Source organism: Pectinophora gossypiella, chromosome 13 (assembly GCF_024362695.1).
Source record: "Pectinophora gossypiella chromosome 13, ilPecGoss1.1, whole genome shotgun sequence".
NCBI classification, from domain to species: domain Eukaryota; kingdom Metazoa; phylum Arthropoda; class Insecta; order Lepidoptera; family Gelechiidae; genus Pectinophora; species Pectinophora gossypiella.
Window position 1 is genome coordinate 6,471,114 of NC_065416.1, and position 14,184 is coordinate 6,485,297.

The 14,184-nt window shown below is 37.9% G+C and overlaps 1 protein-coding gene across 1 annotated transcript in view; it reads left to right on the forward strand.

The window, feature by feature from the left end:
* LOC126371955 (arf-GAP with coiled-coil, ANK repeat and PH domain-containing protein 2) overlaps positions 1-14,184 on the forward strand; it is a 36,861-nt gene that overhangs the window by 12,648 nt on the left and 10,029 nt on the right. Inside the window, exons 6-10 of the mRNA XM_050017422.1 lie at positions 3,984-4,079; positions 4,573-4,832; positions 10,722-10,838; positions 11,776-11,964; positions 13,204-13,310. Coding sequence (XP_049873379.1) covers positions 3,984-4,079; positions 4,573-4,832; positions 10,722-10,838; positions 11,776-11,964; positions 13,204-13,310 — 769 coding nt within the window. The remainder of the gene's footprint in view (positions 1-3,983; positions 4,080-4,572; positions 4,833-10,721; positions 10,839-11,775; positions 11,965-13,203; positions 13,311-14,184) is intronic.

A 14,184-nucleotide genomic window follows, 5' to 3' on the forward strand; every position in this document is an offset into this window, starting at 1 on the left:
CGCTGCGCTATACAGGCTGTCGGACTAATTGTGCTTATATAAGCTGAAATATTTTATAAGTAACTTTTGTGTTTGATATGATATAACAAGGACCCGCGCAGACTCACATTTAATTATATAAAGCACATATTATGTTAATGTATATAAAATATTATGATAATGTATCTACTCATAAATAACCATGAATATTAACGACATGAAAATGTTGTTGAATCTGTGGTTTTGATGTTATGTATCGAAGTAGGTAATTGAAGATGTCCTTAGAAAAGGTTTAGTACGATCTATTCTGAACAGGCGTGCGTGTATGAAAAGATTGATGAATGTGGAGGAAGCAAGAGAAATTCGCCAGGATCGAAGCTAATGGAATACCATAGTCTCTGCTTACCCCGGTGGGAAATAGGCGAGTTTATGTATGTGTGTATCGAAGTAGGTGCCAAATCAATACATAAACTTACTCCTGTATGCCGTAATGTGCCAGAAAACCAAACATACTTGCAATATGACAACCACAAAGACGTTTTAAATTCTAATCAAATTAGTTTTAGATGGGCTCTAGACCACTGAACTCGACTGCATGAGTTTAAATTCAGGTTTGGATCATATTATAATTGATATCAAGTGATTTCCAGGATTTGCGTCCGGTTAATGGCAATAGGATCGCCCCATGTTACATGAATTTCCATTGGACTTTAAACATAGCTAGCGAGAAGTACCCACTCCTGTATTGTATAGTACAAGTGTACTAAACACGTCTGCCTACCCTTTCGGGGATACAGTAACAGGCGTGATGCTCATGTTATATTGTTTTAATTAGGTGAACTATCTTCCACTTCCATTTGTTTCATTATTTTCGGGACACTGTATATTGTGGTACATTTTATGTGTTTATTTTTCTTGATATCCTAGTAAAGTACATCGATGTCCTTACATCTATATTGAAGGCACTAACTCGTCATTCATTATCACCCACTGCGTCCTCCCACCTGCAAATGATTCCTCTCCGATGATTACGCAACTATCTAAATAAATACATTTTAATAATAGCTGTATGTCCTTCTTACCTTTACAATGTATTCAACGTGTCAATGAAACTTTCCGTTTGGTTTACATTGCATCTTCTGTTTTTTAGTAATTGAAATTACATCATAACATTTCGTATAAGTAACGAAAATGTAATAACTCTCAAACTATACAATAAAAGCATTTACTGGTTTACGTACGTGTTATATTTATGGAAAATCCCGAAAAGCTTCTTTTTTCTTTTTGTTTCTAGGTTAAAAAAATCAAAATATAACGCGAAACTAGACCTTAAACTCTTATATTCTTCATAAAATACTTCCCCATTCGTATTGAGCAAACTACTAAAGCATACGAGGGGAGGTCAAAAAGTTCGCGGAATGAGGGGGAAGGGGGTCGAAATTAAACACGAAACTATTTTTCCTTTTCAATATATTCTCCCTTAACCTTAACACATTTTCCGGATCTATCAAATAATTTGTTTATTCCATCATAAAAAAAGATTTCTCTTTGCTGTCAAAATAGGCCGAAATTGCAGACTTGACTTCTTCATCATCGCCAAATTTTCGTCCACGCAGTTCCTTTTTCATTTTTGGGAACAAATAATAATCGCTGGGGGCCAAGTCTGGACTGTAAGGCGGGTGGTTTAATTTTTCGAACCCGCATCGGTGAATGGCAGCCGTCGCAACATGGCACGTGTGGACGGGTGCGTTGTCGTGCAAAAGGAGCACACCTCTTGACAGCTTTCCTCTTCTTTTTTCCTTGATAGCCTCTTTCAATCTATCCAGTAAAGAAGCGTAGTAATGTCCCGTTATAGTCACACCACGATCTTTATAATCAATCAGCAAAATACCTTCTGTATCCCAAAAAATAGTGGCCATGATCTTTCCGGCCGATTGTGACACCTTAAACTTCTTTGGAGGAGGTGTGCCTTTTTTATGCCACTGCATCGACTCTTGCTTCGACTCAGGTTCATAGTGGTGAACCCAGGTTTCATCTCCAGTAACAATCCGGGCCATAACTTCTTCCTTATTCTCTCCACAGAGCTCTAAAAACTGGCGAGAACACTCGACACGCTCGCTTTTTTGAAGTGGCGTGAGCATTCTTGGAACCCATCTTGCGCTGACCTTAGTCATCCCAAGATGTTGATGTAGGATATTTAAAATACTTGTTTCGGATACACCGACCATTGCTGCAAGCTGCTTCTTCTTCAAGCGGGTATCTTCTAATACAAGTTTCTCTACTTTTTCGATGATTTCCGGTGTGGTGGCCTCAATGGGCCGTCCGGAGCGGGGGTCATCTTCAATCGACTCTCTTCCTTGCTTGAAAAGACTATGCCACTTGTAAACCATGGTTTTACCAGGGGCAGAGTCCGCGTAAACTGCTAACAGCTCTTGAAAAATCGTCTGAGCGGATTTTCCTTGCTTGGTGAGGAACTTAATGACGGCGCGGTGTTCAATTTTCTCCATATTCGCTGAGTTCTTCCCGATTCACTTGTTTGCTGGTCGATAGTTCAAACGTTAATGACCCGATTTGCTTCAAACTTGGTACATATACTGTTAATGAGGTGTGCAACTAGCGGCTACCTGTACGAGCAAACCAACCCCCTCCAACCCCTCCATTCCGCGAACTTTTTGACCTCCCCTCGTAAATGTCCTTTAAACATTCTTATATTATTATCCTAAATCGCTGTAAGCATCGTACAGAAAAAGTGAAAGCCGAATACGCCGGATTAAAACAGGATTTTATTCGGTTTATATTAATGAACGTATGTTATTCTTAAAACATTCGAAGAGGCTTCGCCGATACGGCAATCTTTTATCGGCTAATCGATAATCGATGTACACATAACATCTCGACCTAGAGATACAATGTCTAAGACGCAGTCGTCTCCAGTGTTAGTGTTAGTCACTGCAACGTCTGACCGAGTCGTCTGCAAACAGTTATGCATTGTGTTGCGTAAGGTTCCTGTCAGATAACTGTGGTCCGTTCAGTGGTTGCGCTTCACTGGTCAAGACACTTTACTTGACAAGTTGACAAATTGAGTGTCGTGGTGTAAACAGTGAGCTGGTGAATTGGTAAGTTTCGCGTGCTTGTAATGTTGGTGTAATTTATTTTAATTTAATTTTTGATTACTTTCCGCAAATAAAAAAAAGATATACTTACGATTACAAAGTGACGTATTATACAGCAATGTACGATTATATTAATAACAATTTTAACTACATTAGATTATATGTTTCTTGTAACATTATATTCTTCTTCAACCTCTTGGGCAGGTGTACGTACCTAATTAGAAAATTCAATGCAGAAATTGTGAGATTGAGAAATATTCCCAACTTTTAGTATTTGCGACGTTGAACTAATCACGTCGCCGCGATGACATCAGTCTGACTAATAACCGCTACCTGTATACCTAACTTACCTATTTATTTACTTTTGTCGTGTTAAATACATTGACAAGGAAATTTTAGTACTAGTGGAGATTTATTATGTTTTTTAATCATGAATATCTCGAATTGCCCCAATCGGGATATAGTCGTGAGCGTATGTGTATAAGTTGAAACTCGATTGGATGAATTTACGAATTTCATGTCACAGTTTGATAGTTTCTACATTAATATTTTTACACCTACACTGTTCGTGATTCGTCTCTGTAAAAGAGAAAATCATGCTCTATAAGTAATAAAATTATATAATACGCGGCCTTTGCTTCTTTATAAGTATAACATCGACCTTGTACAAAGTTAGTACTACTAACCTAACGCTATCACCATAAAAATACAACGTACCATTTCGTCCAAAACATAAAACAAAACTGTGCCGCTCCCCTAATAAACAAAACATTGACTAGATTAGATTAGCGATATCACGAAGTGTGTCAACGCGATAACATGCAATTTTACGCATAATTTGAGCGAAAATCGTGTGAGTAACATGTGATAACGGAGCGATTATCTTTTCAGTTCCTGTCGTACGTGCAAGCTTGCTGTACGTATTACCACCAGGGGGCTGATTTGTCCGAGGATTTGGAGCCTTTTCTCAAGTCCACGGCGGATGAGGTAACCTATACAATCTCTTGTTCTTGTAATGCAATGAAGTCGGTAATATTCAGACTTGGACTAACTATATATTTCTGTGGGTTTTAATGGTGTTTTTGTGTTTAGTCTGCAAAAATCTGTGTGTTGGAATAATCGTTTCAGCTAGCAGTTTATAAGTAGTTCCTTTCCACTCTATAATAACGAAGTATGAGCAGAATTTAGATACGGGAGCGTTGAAAGTGTTACGACGCATGATATTTCGTTCCGTTGCATATTCTCAATTCTAACCCACACTGGGCAGCAACTATTGCCATAATCGATGTATTAGCATTTTAACGACCCAACTGAATCCGAATCACGATTGTTCCGAGAAATGTCCCACAATGAAACCATGCGTCTATCAACAAAGCTAGCTAAACTAGTTATCGCGGCAATCAGAAACGTGAAGAAAGTCCAATTATCTGCGGGCGATTTTAATAGAAGCTGGGGTATTCACTAACGAATCACATTGCAGATTACTACAATGCGTAACGACACTAAGATACTTGATAAGGAAATGGAGAACCGGCATACTATCGTGAACAGTAAGGACACGGTGCTGCCGAGCTGCAAGGCCAATGAGAGCGAGGGGGACTGCAAGGATGGACTGTTGAGTACTCCATGCCTGAAGAACTTGCCGCGCATGCAAGGGTACCTGTTCAAACGGACCTCGAATGCTTTCAAGACGTGGAACCGGCGGTGGTTTTACTTATACGACAACCGACTTGTGTACAGGTGATTTTTATTGTTTTTATATTATTCACACATTTTGACCTCCGTGTTTCAGTAGTTTAAGCGTTGGGCTCACGGTCCGGAAGTCCCGGGTTCAAATCCCGGTGGGAACATATCACAAAAATCACTTTGTGATCCCTAGTTTGTTTGATGGGGTTGGTAATCCACCTCACAACCCACACGATAGAACATTACAGGGAATCACCTGATTGTCCGAAAAAGTAAGATGATTCCGTGCTTCAGAGGACACGCTAAGCCGTTGGCCCCGGATATTAGCCGAAAAAACACCTCCATCAACTCGCAGTGGAACAGCGTGGCGAGGTATGCCTTCAGATGACTGAGGAGACGCCTGTACCCTGCAGTGCGACGTACTGTCCTGCAGTGCCCGTGCAGGCTATTTATGTTATTATTTTTATTGTATTACGATAGTAATAAATATATTTGTATGTAGTTTGTAGAACAGCTGAAGTTTGAAGGTGTCTGGAAGTAGGTCGGCCGAATCCGTCACGGTCTTTAATTACCGTTAATTGTTATGTCTCGATTACTTTATTGTTTACTTTAGTGTTCGTAACTATCAACCATATTGCCGTTACGTGTAATTTCTTTAGAAAAAGAGATATTTGCCTCGGTATGTCATAATTCGCAATAATCGTAGAAAGTAATAAACTATTTACGTTGGAGTTGAGAGAAAGATGATTATCACGTGTTAAGCGACAAAGAAAAATATCATGAGGAAACCCACATTCCCGAGATATATGACCTCTTCTTTGCGGGTTGCAGATCAGACAGTCAGTCGCTTCTGTAAAAAACCGGCCCAAACATATAGGACGTTTGAAAGATAATATTCCTGCTTCCTCAATAAGCTAATAATACTGGGGAAATTAATTGCCTATTCGTGTCGTCCGTATAAGAGAAGACCGTGTCGTAGGCAGTAGGTATGGCAACGGTAGGTAGCATAGCAATTCATTGCTACTCTGATCTATTGTTTTGAATTATAGCTTAATAACAATCTGTCTAACTAAACCTTGAATGCTGTACTGCCTAACAAACGCATATAAGACGTACCGTAGTTTGGGCCCCATAACCACAAAAGGTACGTTTTCTCGTGCATGATATTAGGACTATAAATGTAGGTACTATTTTATTAAACTACGAGTATTTGACTTAGTCAAAGATAAATTACAAAATGTTAATCTAGAAATATCTAGAAATAGAAGCCAGTCTAAGATGAACATTTTACTCTTCGACTTATTTTCGAATTTTATTTATGACGTCACAAAACAGAATCTGGTAGTTTCCTAGGTCAAAGGTAAATTATGAAATTCTGATTACTAAATAAAGACACATGTAAAGGTGACAAAAAACGTTTTTTTTTTATATATAACTTATTTATGAATTTTAATAAAGCAAAATGTAAAGATAAGTACGACATTTTGTTTTGTTTTTCTATGACGTCACAGGTTGCTTTTTCATACAAATTCCATAGTAATTTCATTTTTTGACGTTTAGAAAAAAGTAACTGAATTGACTAGTTGGAAATTACTTTATTTCCATACAAACTTTGGTTTTGACGACTCGTAAAAAGTATCTCTTTTGACTAAGTTCTCAAGTAGCCTATTGTGGTTATAATAAATGTCGACAAGCAATGAATAAATAAATATTTTGTTTATTTTGATTCGGTACTAAATATTGGCAAATCATGATACTTGTGATAGAAATTGCATTTCGTGTGTGTATATCATAGAATTGATCATTTCATGAAATGATCGACCATTTCATGAAATGGTCGTATTTCATGAAATAGAACAACATTCGTTGGCCACATCATGATGTGGTTTGGCCAGATCAATGAACACAAAACGTTTAACGATATGACCAACTAAATGCATGATTACTTCATGATATGGCCAAACGTTAGCGATCATATCGTAAAATAGTAACATTATCCACCGGTAGTGGCGCTGGTGTCGCTTTGTTTATGTTTTGCATAATGGCGGCGGACAATAATTATTCTTGTTTGAACGCGAATAATACGAATAATAATGAGCAAATACAAGATAAAAGTGCATTGAAGCAATGTTTTGACACTAAGGTGAAAAGAAAAACTCGTATTAACAGTAGACAGCAACTTTATTTTTATTTTTAGGTTATATGGCAAATAATGAAGGTCGAGTGACCACGCTACGTAAATCAATGGACTATTATTGGATTTCAAAATATGATATAATTAAAACTGCGAATGAAGAGATATTAATTTTAAAAAAGAAAAATATAGACGATCCTACTGTCCGTAAAGTTTCTTTTTTTGACGTGACTTATTGTAGATATGCCGCAGATGGCATTAACTACTTGAAACAGGATTCTATTAAAACGCATAAATGTTTTTGTCATAATTTAAATTATCATAATCCTTTTTTTTATAATTTTTACAAAGCATAACAGTAGGTTAGGGTGCTGCGGGGGTGGCCCTTGGGCCACCCCTACGCCGCCAGTATGTTTATCATTATTATTCGTATTATTCGCGTTCACACAAGAATAATTCTGTACCGTCGGTGAAAAGTAATACAAGTCCAAAATTCAAGTTTTGAGAAAATCGAGTTTAAAGTTAAAAACATTCTAGCTCGCGACTTATAAGGAATAATGGAACAGAAGTTAGATGTGTCGATAGGTGATGATGGAAGGTTTCTTTTCTAATATTTAGTTATATTTAGAACCTAAACAGAAATGGTAGAGGATCAAAATAAATTACATGTATCAGTTGACACCAACTTTTATACTGTGTAAATTGATACAAGTCTACTTATACCTTTTTACACACATAACTATACAAAAGTCATCGTTGATATATCATATTTCAATTATTAATTTTACAGTCTTATTCTACAAAAAACAAAATGTCTTGGAAGAAAGTTTATTTCATAATGTTGTAGAAAGGCAAAATTCTATTTATTTTCTTTAAAAAGTAAAGAAACGTAACTTATATCAATTGACACAAACTATAAACTATAACGAATTTGTGTCAAGTGGTTTAACATGACTTATTTTTTCGGTTATATTGTGTAAAATGATACATGTTTTTACGAATTTCTAATAAATACATACATATAAAGATGGTACACGTATATATAGTGTAAGGTGGCGATAATAATATATTTTTGTTATGATTTTACTCTCAAAACTCATAAATAACCGGTCAAAACCACCACTGCTGCCCACTACAAACACATTTTGTCCACTACACTACGCCATTATGATAATATTTCCACCCCTAACAAATGAAGGTAAGAGGAATCATATTAAGACTGGTCATTAGGAATGTTTCGAGCTAGCCTGGCAGTATGGCCTGGAGATAAAGGTGATGTACCTACGTACTTTTAAACCAAAATCACACAAACCGGTAAGTGTTACTTCTTTCTTGCTGAAACTATTTAAAAGATCACAACTCATTCTACAATCAAAATCCCCTAAAGTAAAGTAAAATTCGATATTTCGAATTATCAAAATTGCCGGTCTAATGGTAGCCCGCAACATTGACAGAACGATAAACGGAGTCGAATCAATGTTGACGATAAGAATAGGTAGTGAAAATGAAGATCATTGGTTCACCTACAAACCTATAGGTTACACAGGGCTATTCTCAGACCATGACCATGACCACCATGGACCATGGTCTGTTATGGTTAAGCTAAATGAGCTCGTTTCCGCAAAAATCTACACGTAAGCACACGTGGGGGACTTTCCGCGTATTCTCACGTATGGACCACTATTGTGAAGTGGGCAAACTTCCCACTATATCATCATCATCCTCCTGCCCTTATCTCACTCTAGGTGGGGTCGGCACAACATGTATGGGCAAATGTCCCATCTTCTTCTTCTTCTATCGTGTGGATTGTGAGGTGGCTTACCAACCCCATCAACTTTAGTGTCAGGGTTATAACTGAGCCGCCATAGGCCCCTAACTTGACTCAATGAATACTCGAATGTCCCATATGTAATGTTATTTTAATGGGCTCAGTTTTCCGCATAAACGCAAGTGGTCCATTATGCGTGCTTTTATTGACTATGTAAGCCAACGAACTCCTTTCAGAAGCTCAAATACCTCCTGGGATTTTTACAAACTTTGTGACGTTGTGGTTGTGGTTTAATTAAGGGGGTTGTGCCCATGGTGTTGCCAATTATTTATTCTAATCTAATCTATCCTACAAGATCCCACTGCTGGGCAAAGGCCTCCCCTTCCTCTTTCCATTTTTCACAGTCTTGTGCGTAATTCTCTCTTATGTAATCAAAATACAGAAAACAAATATTACTGGTGGTGCTCAAGAGTTCAGAGCAGTTATTCCCTTTATAAAAATGAGGAAGCTCGACAAATTTACACCATTCAACGTGTTTGAGAAACTGGTAATCTTCTCTTGAGAAGATGTGGCAGATCCCGATGCTGCCGATGCCGAGCTGTCATCTACGGCTGTGTAGGTTCAAAAATACCACTACCGGCGCTTGTATAAAAGATCTAACCAGCGTGTATTGAATGGCTTGCATATTAATTGGAGCTCGATAATATTTGGAGCCATTATTTCACGTCTACAACCACCATAGCAATGAAGGCAGCGTTCAATCTGCCACCGCTTAACCTGCATGTAATCAAGAAAACTATGTAAAACTGCTATGCTTCGAGCTAAGGGAAGGAGACTAACGACAGTTATGACAAATCTCAAATACCTTTTGACTAACCCTGCCATGGTGATAACGACGCCATGATCAGGACCCACAACTTATTGAGGTACTGTAATTAAGTACTACAAGGTGGCTATAGCAGAAAGAGAAAAAACACGGTTTGGTCTGAAGTACTAACTTAACCTATACCCATTCGCAATGCGGATCAGATATGGTTTGCTGTGGCTCTAGACAAAATGTCTTCCCATAGACAGGTTTATGCGGAGGTCATCCTAGGATACATACTGGTGGCGCATGGAATCGAACTTGTATGTATCATTATACACGACACGTAATTGATATCTAAGATCGTATTTTCAGAAATGTTTTGATATATATTAATTTATATTACTTTTCACGAAAATATAAATTTGGTGTTTGATGTTACAACTAAAATTATATCATTAAACACGGACTGTGAGAATTCAAGGATTGCGTGTATTTTAATATATGTTGAGTTGCATTTACTTACACCAAAATATTTAGTGAAAATCTTCATTTCACTTTAATGCAAGTTAAGATGAATTATGTTACACGTGTTATAACAGCATGAATCCTTCACAAACAGTACTTATATCACTAAACACAAAAATTATCTCCGTATTTATAATAGCTACAGTTACGAGAATTAGACAGAAAGAAAGATAATTTTTTGAACATGAAGTGTGTGCTAATAACTCAAAAGTGATACAACTCGAGTTGTATTACTTTTCACCGACGGTACAGAATTATTGTCCGCCGCCATTATGCAAAACATAAACAAAGCGACACCAGCGCCACTACCGGTGGATAATGTTACTATTTTACGATATGATCGCTAACGTTTGGCCATATCATGAAGTAATCATGCATTTAGTTGGTCATATCGTTAAACGTTTTGTGTTCATTGATCTGGCCAAACCACATCATGATGTGGCCAACGAATGTTGTTCTATTTCATGAAATACGACCATTTCATGAAATGGTCGATCATTTCATGAAATGATCAATTCTATGATATGGCCACGATATATATAATTAACTATTGAACTGTTGATTGACTTGTAGAAAATTCTCGGATGTTAGTAATACAGCTAATAGGTTTTGATCCGTTACTTGAAATATTAACTTCGTTAATTAACGGATTAACATTGTTGCACCCAGCTATGTTTACAATGTATAGATTTTTTTTATTGTTCACAGAAAAAGGACGGGTGAATTGAACGTGACAGTAATGGAAGAGGACCTGCGCCTGTGCACCGTGAAGCACGTGTTGGATGGCGAGAGGCGATTCTGTTTCGAAGTGTTGTCGCCTTCAAAGTGAGTACAAATGTGACGAATCAACTTTTTTTAAATAGCAAGATTATTGTAAATTATATATTATTATTGTCCGTGTTGGCCACCTGATACGACACGATTCATTTATAACAAACATTATAGAAGGAAAAATTGAAGGGAAGAGAGGAAGGGGTAGACCTAGGATAACATTTATGAAACAAATAAAAGAGAAGGTGCAGGTCGTGTCGTATCGGGAGGTGAAGGTTTTGGCGGGAAGAAGAGAGGAATGGCGGTTACTCCACCGACAAGAGCGCAGCTCTTAAATAGAGAGAGATATATTATTATTATGTATGTCGTTTCCATATCTCGGGCCTATGGAGTCCCGGACTTTATTATTATTATTATTATTATTTATATTGAAGCTGTCAGGATCGAAACATATGAAATTCCATAGTATCTGCGTGAGTTTATGTATTATTGTAAATTATCTTCTATTTGCATGATTCTATAATATAAACGCACGGTCATTATTCTTCGTAACATTTTTTTACACTCCATTTATGGCAAATAAAGAAATCTTATCTACTCTCGTATGAGTTATGAGACCAATGACCGACTTTATCAACCATGGTGTAGGGTGACTATTGAGTATTGAGCCGCCAAAGTCCTCTAAAATAAGTCGCTATCTAGAGACGTAAAACCGAATTCCCTTTTAAAATCTTAACACGATTGTTTAACTATTGTGTCTGGAAATTTCGGCCGCATGAAAACACCTCCTTTTACACAGACACTACACATTGTCGTTATCGTATACGCGCATCTGTGTGTGTGACGTCTAGCGCCATACGATTGAAGACTAAAGTAAGACCGAAGGGAGTGAGGTAAACCTAGCTCAGCCGCTGGTGGAGAGCAGAGGGTTGCCGTGATATACGTAGTTTTATTCCTTATTCTATGCCTTAAGCCTGTACTCGTATTCTAGGAGCCACATGCTTCAAGCGGATTCAGAAGAGATGCTCAACTCGTGGATATCGGCGTTACAAAATGGGATCCGCTCGGCGATCCAACAAGGACAGAGTCGCGAGAACCCGGACCAACTGATGCTCGTCCCGGACGACTCGAGGACTGACGACAACAAGCACAACATGAACGCTGGCATGAGGAAAGTCAGGTAAGGAACATAGAGTAACTAACTTTCTTGTTATTGCTTCTCAGTCTAGCTCGGTGAGGCGTGGGTGCTCAGTTCATTTTGCGATGGATGTACCTCTGAATAAACCAACTGGGAATGTAGTCATGAGCTTATGTTATGTTATAAACAACTGTAAATTTTATCCTCAACAAGTCTATAGACAACTCAGAGAAATATAGATGGAAGTTTCCAAGGGCACGCGTTCTTCTGTGCTAAAGTACATGAACGGGTTGTTCAGTTCGAGTACGCAACGAACGGCAGGTAGATTGATGTAGCGGCTCAGCTTGTAATGTCTTGGTGCGGCGCTTCACACGCATCCGAAATCGTGTATTTGTGCTGAGGGCATGATCTGTGGAGTGAACATTATCTGTAAGACGAATTACCGCATCCTATATTTTTTTCTGTACTGCCAGACCAGCAGAGGTGGTATTTAAACTGACTATTATATTGTTCGGTTATTATAATTTGTGCAGTTCTTATAATATTTGGTTATTACGTGTTTGTGAGAGGTTTAGAAAGTGTTTTAAGCTTGGATAATTTAGTCAATTATTGAGAGAGTGAAATTGAAACGCGCACCTGGAAAACAATACAAGCAATGTTTGTTTTTCGAAACATGTTTGCGTGTCCTAAAAAAGTCAGTTGTAGAAACGTGTGATAACGGAGAATGTTGTAGTAGAATCCTACTACGTTTTTCTTTCTCTCGACTATAAGCATTACAATTATTAATGGTGAATATAATTTCAAAGGGTTTCGAGCGTTAACTAGTATTGTTCCTAAACATTCGCAAGGAGAACATCGTGAAGAAAGTTCCATAGTTCTTAACCATAATACATAATACTATTATGGTTGTTTATATCGAGGATTATTTATAATAGGATAAAAATACGTAATTATTTCTTATAAAAAAACAACTTACCTACCTCTTATAATAACAAACGTAATACTCAAATGACGTCACAAAGTATGTATGACCTAAGGACTCACATTCGCTAAGGAGTTTTTCTAAAGCATCCGAACCGTTTTGTTAATACCTATACATTAAGTTATGTAGATGGTATAAGCTCGAACCCTCAAATTAAGATGTTATATATGTTCAAATAAAGTGCAATATCGGTTGCACAGTGTCATTACACGCCGTCCATTGTGACAAGATGCGCCGCGGACACTTTGTACAGAAATTAGTTGTCTATTTGTTATACGTGGTCTATGGTATGACCCCAGGATATGGGAGCAACTGCTGAGCATCCCGGGCAACAACTACTGCTGTGACTGCGGCGGACAGAACCCGCGGTGGGCCAGCATCAACCTTGGCATCACACTCTGCATCGGTGAGTCACCTCACATACAGCATTCCACTACTTTTGACGCCCTTCTTTTTCGTGATCCTTCATCTTCGTCTATATTCCTGTTTTCTTTAAGCTATCCGAAGGTAGGCAGAGGTCGTTTATCGTGTGGGTTATGGTGTCAAGGCAGAAGCAGCGGCTGGCTGGTGGCAGAGGTGTATGGTATATACACTCCAAGCCAGTTATGTTTAAGTCCCACGTAATAGGGTGCGATCTCATTGACCTTAGCCAGATAATATTAATATTAGCTAGTCACAAATCCTGGAAACCACGTAATATCAATTGTCTTTGAGGTCATATACAATTCATATCACGTTAATAATAATAAATGGGTTACTTTATTTCAATAATATGATTACATGTGCGCGTTTGTTTTTTCCACTGCTCAGCACAGGCATCCTTTCATCACCTTCAGTTGATGTCCTCCCGGGTCGTATTAAGAATATTAACTTTAGTACCTTTTTTATATTATCTCTGTTATATTCTTTCAAATGCAAATTTCACTTCATTTTTTTTAAATAAAATAGGCTCGCGTGCAATTGTGGTCAAACATCACCTGATGGTAAGTGACGATGTGGTCTAGGATGGATCACGCTTACCTAGCAAATACCTCTCTCTCTCTCTCTCGCTATTTAAGAGCTGCAGAGCTGCGCTCTTGTCGGTGGAGTAATCGCCATCACTCTCTTCTTCCCGCCAAAACCTTCACCTCCCTATACGACACGACCTGCACCTTCTCTTTTATTTGACAAATGCCAAAAGCAAATGCCTATTCACTCTAAAATAATTTCAGTTCATTCAAAAATTTCCAACCCTATGAACTCCTAAACGGGATGACACCGACATTAGGTCGCTATATTGG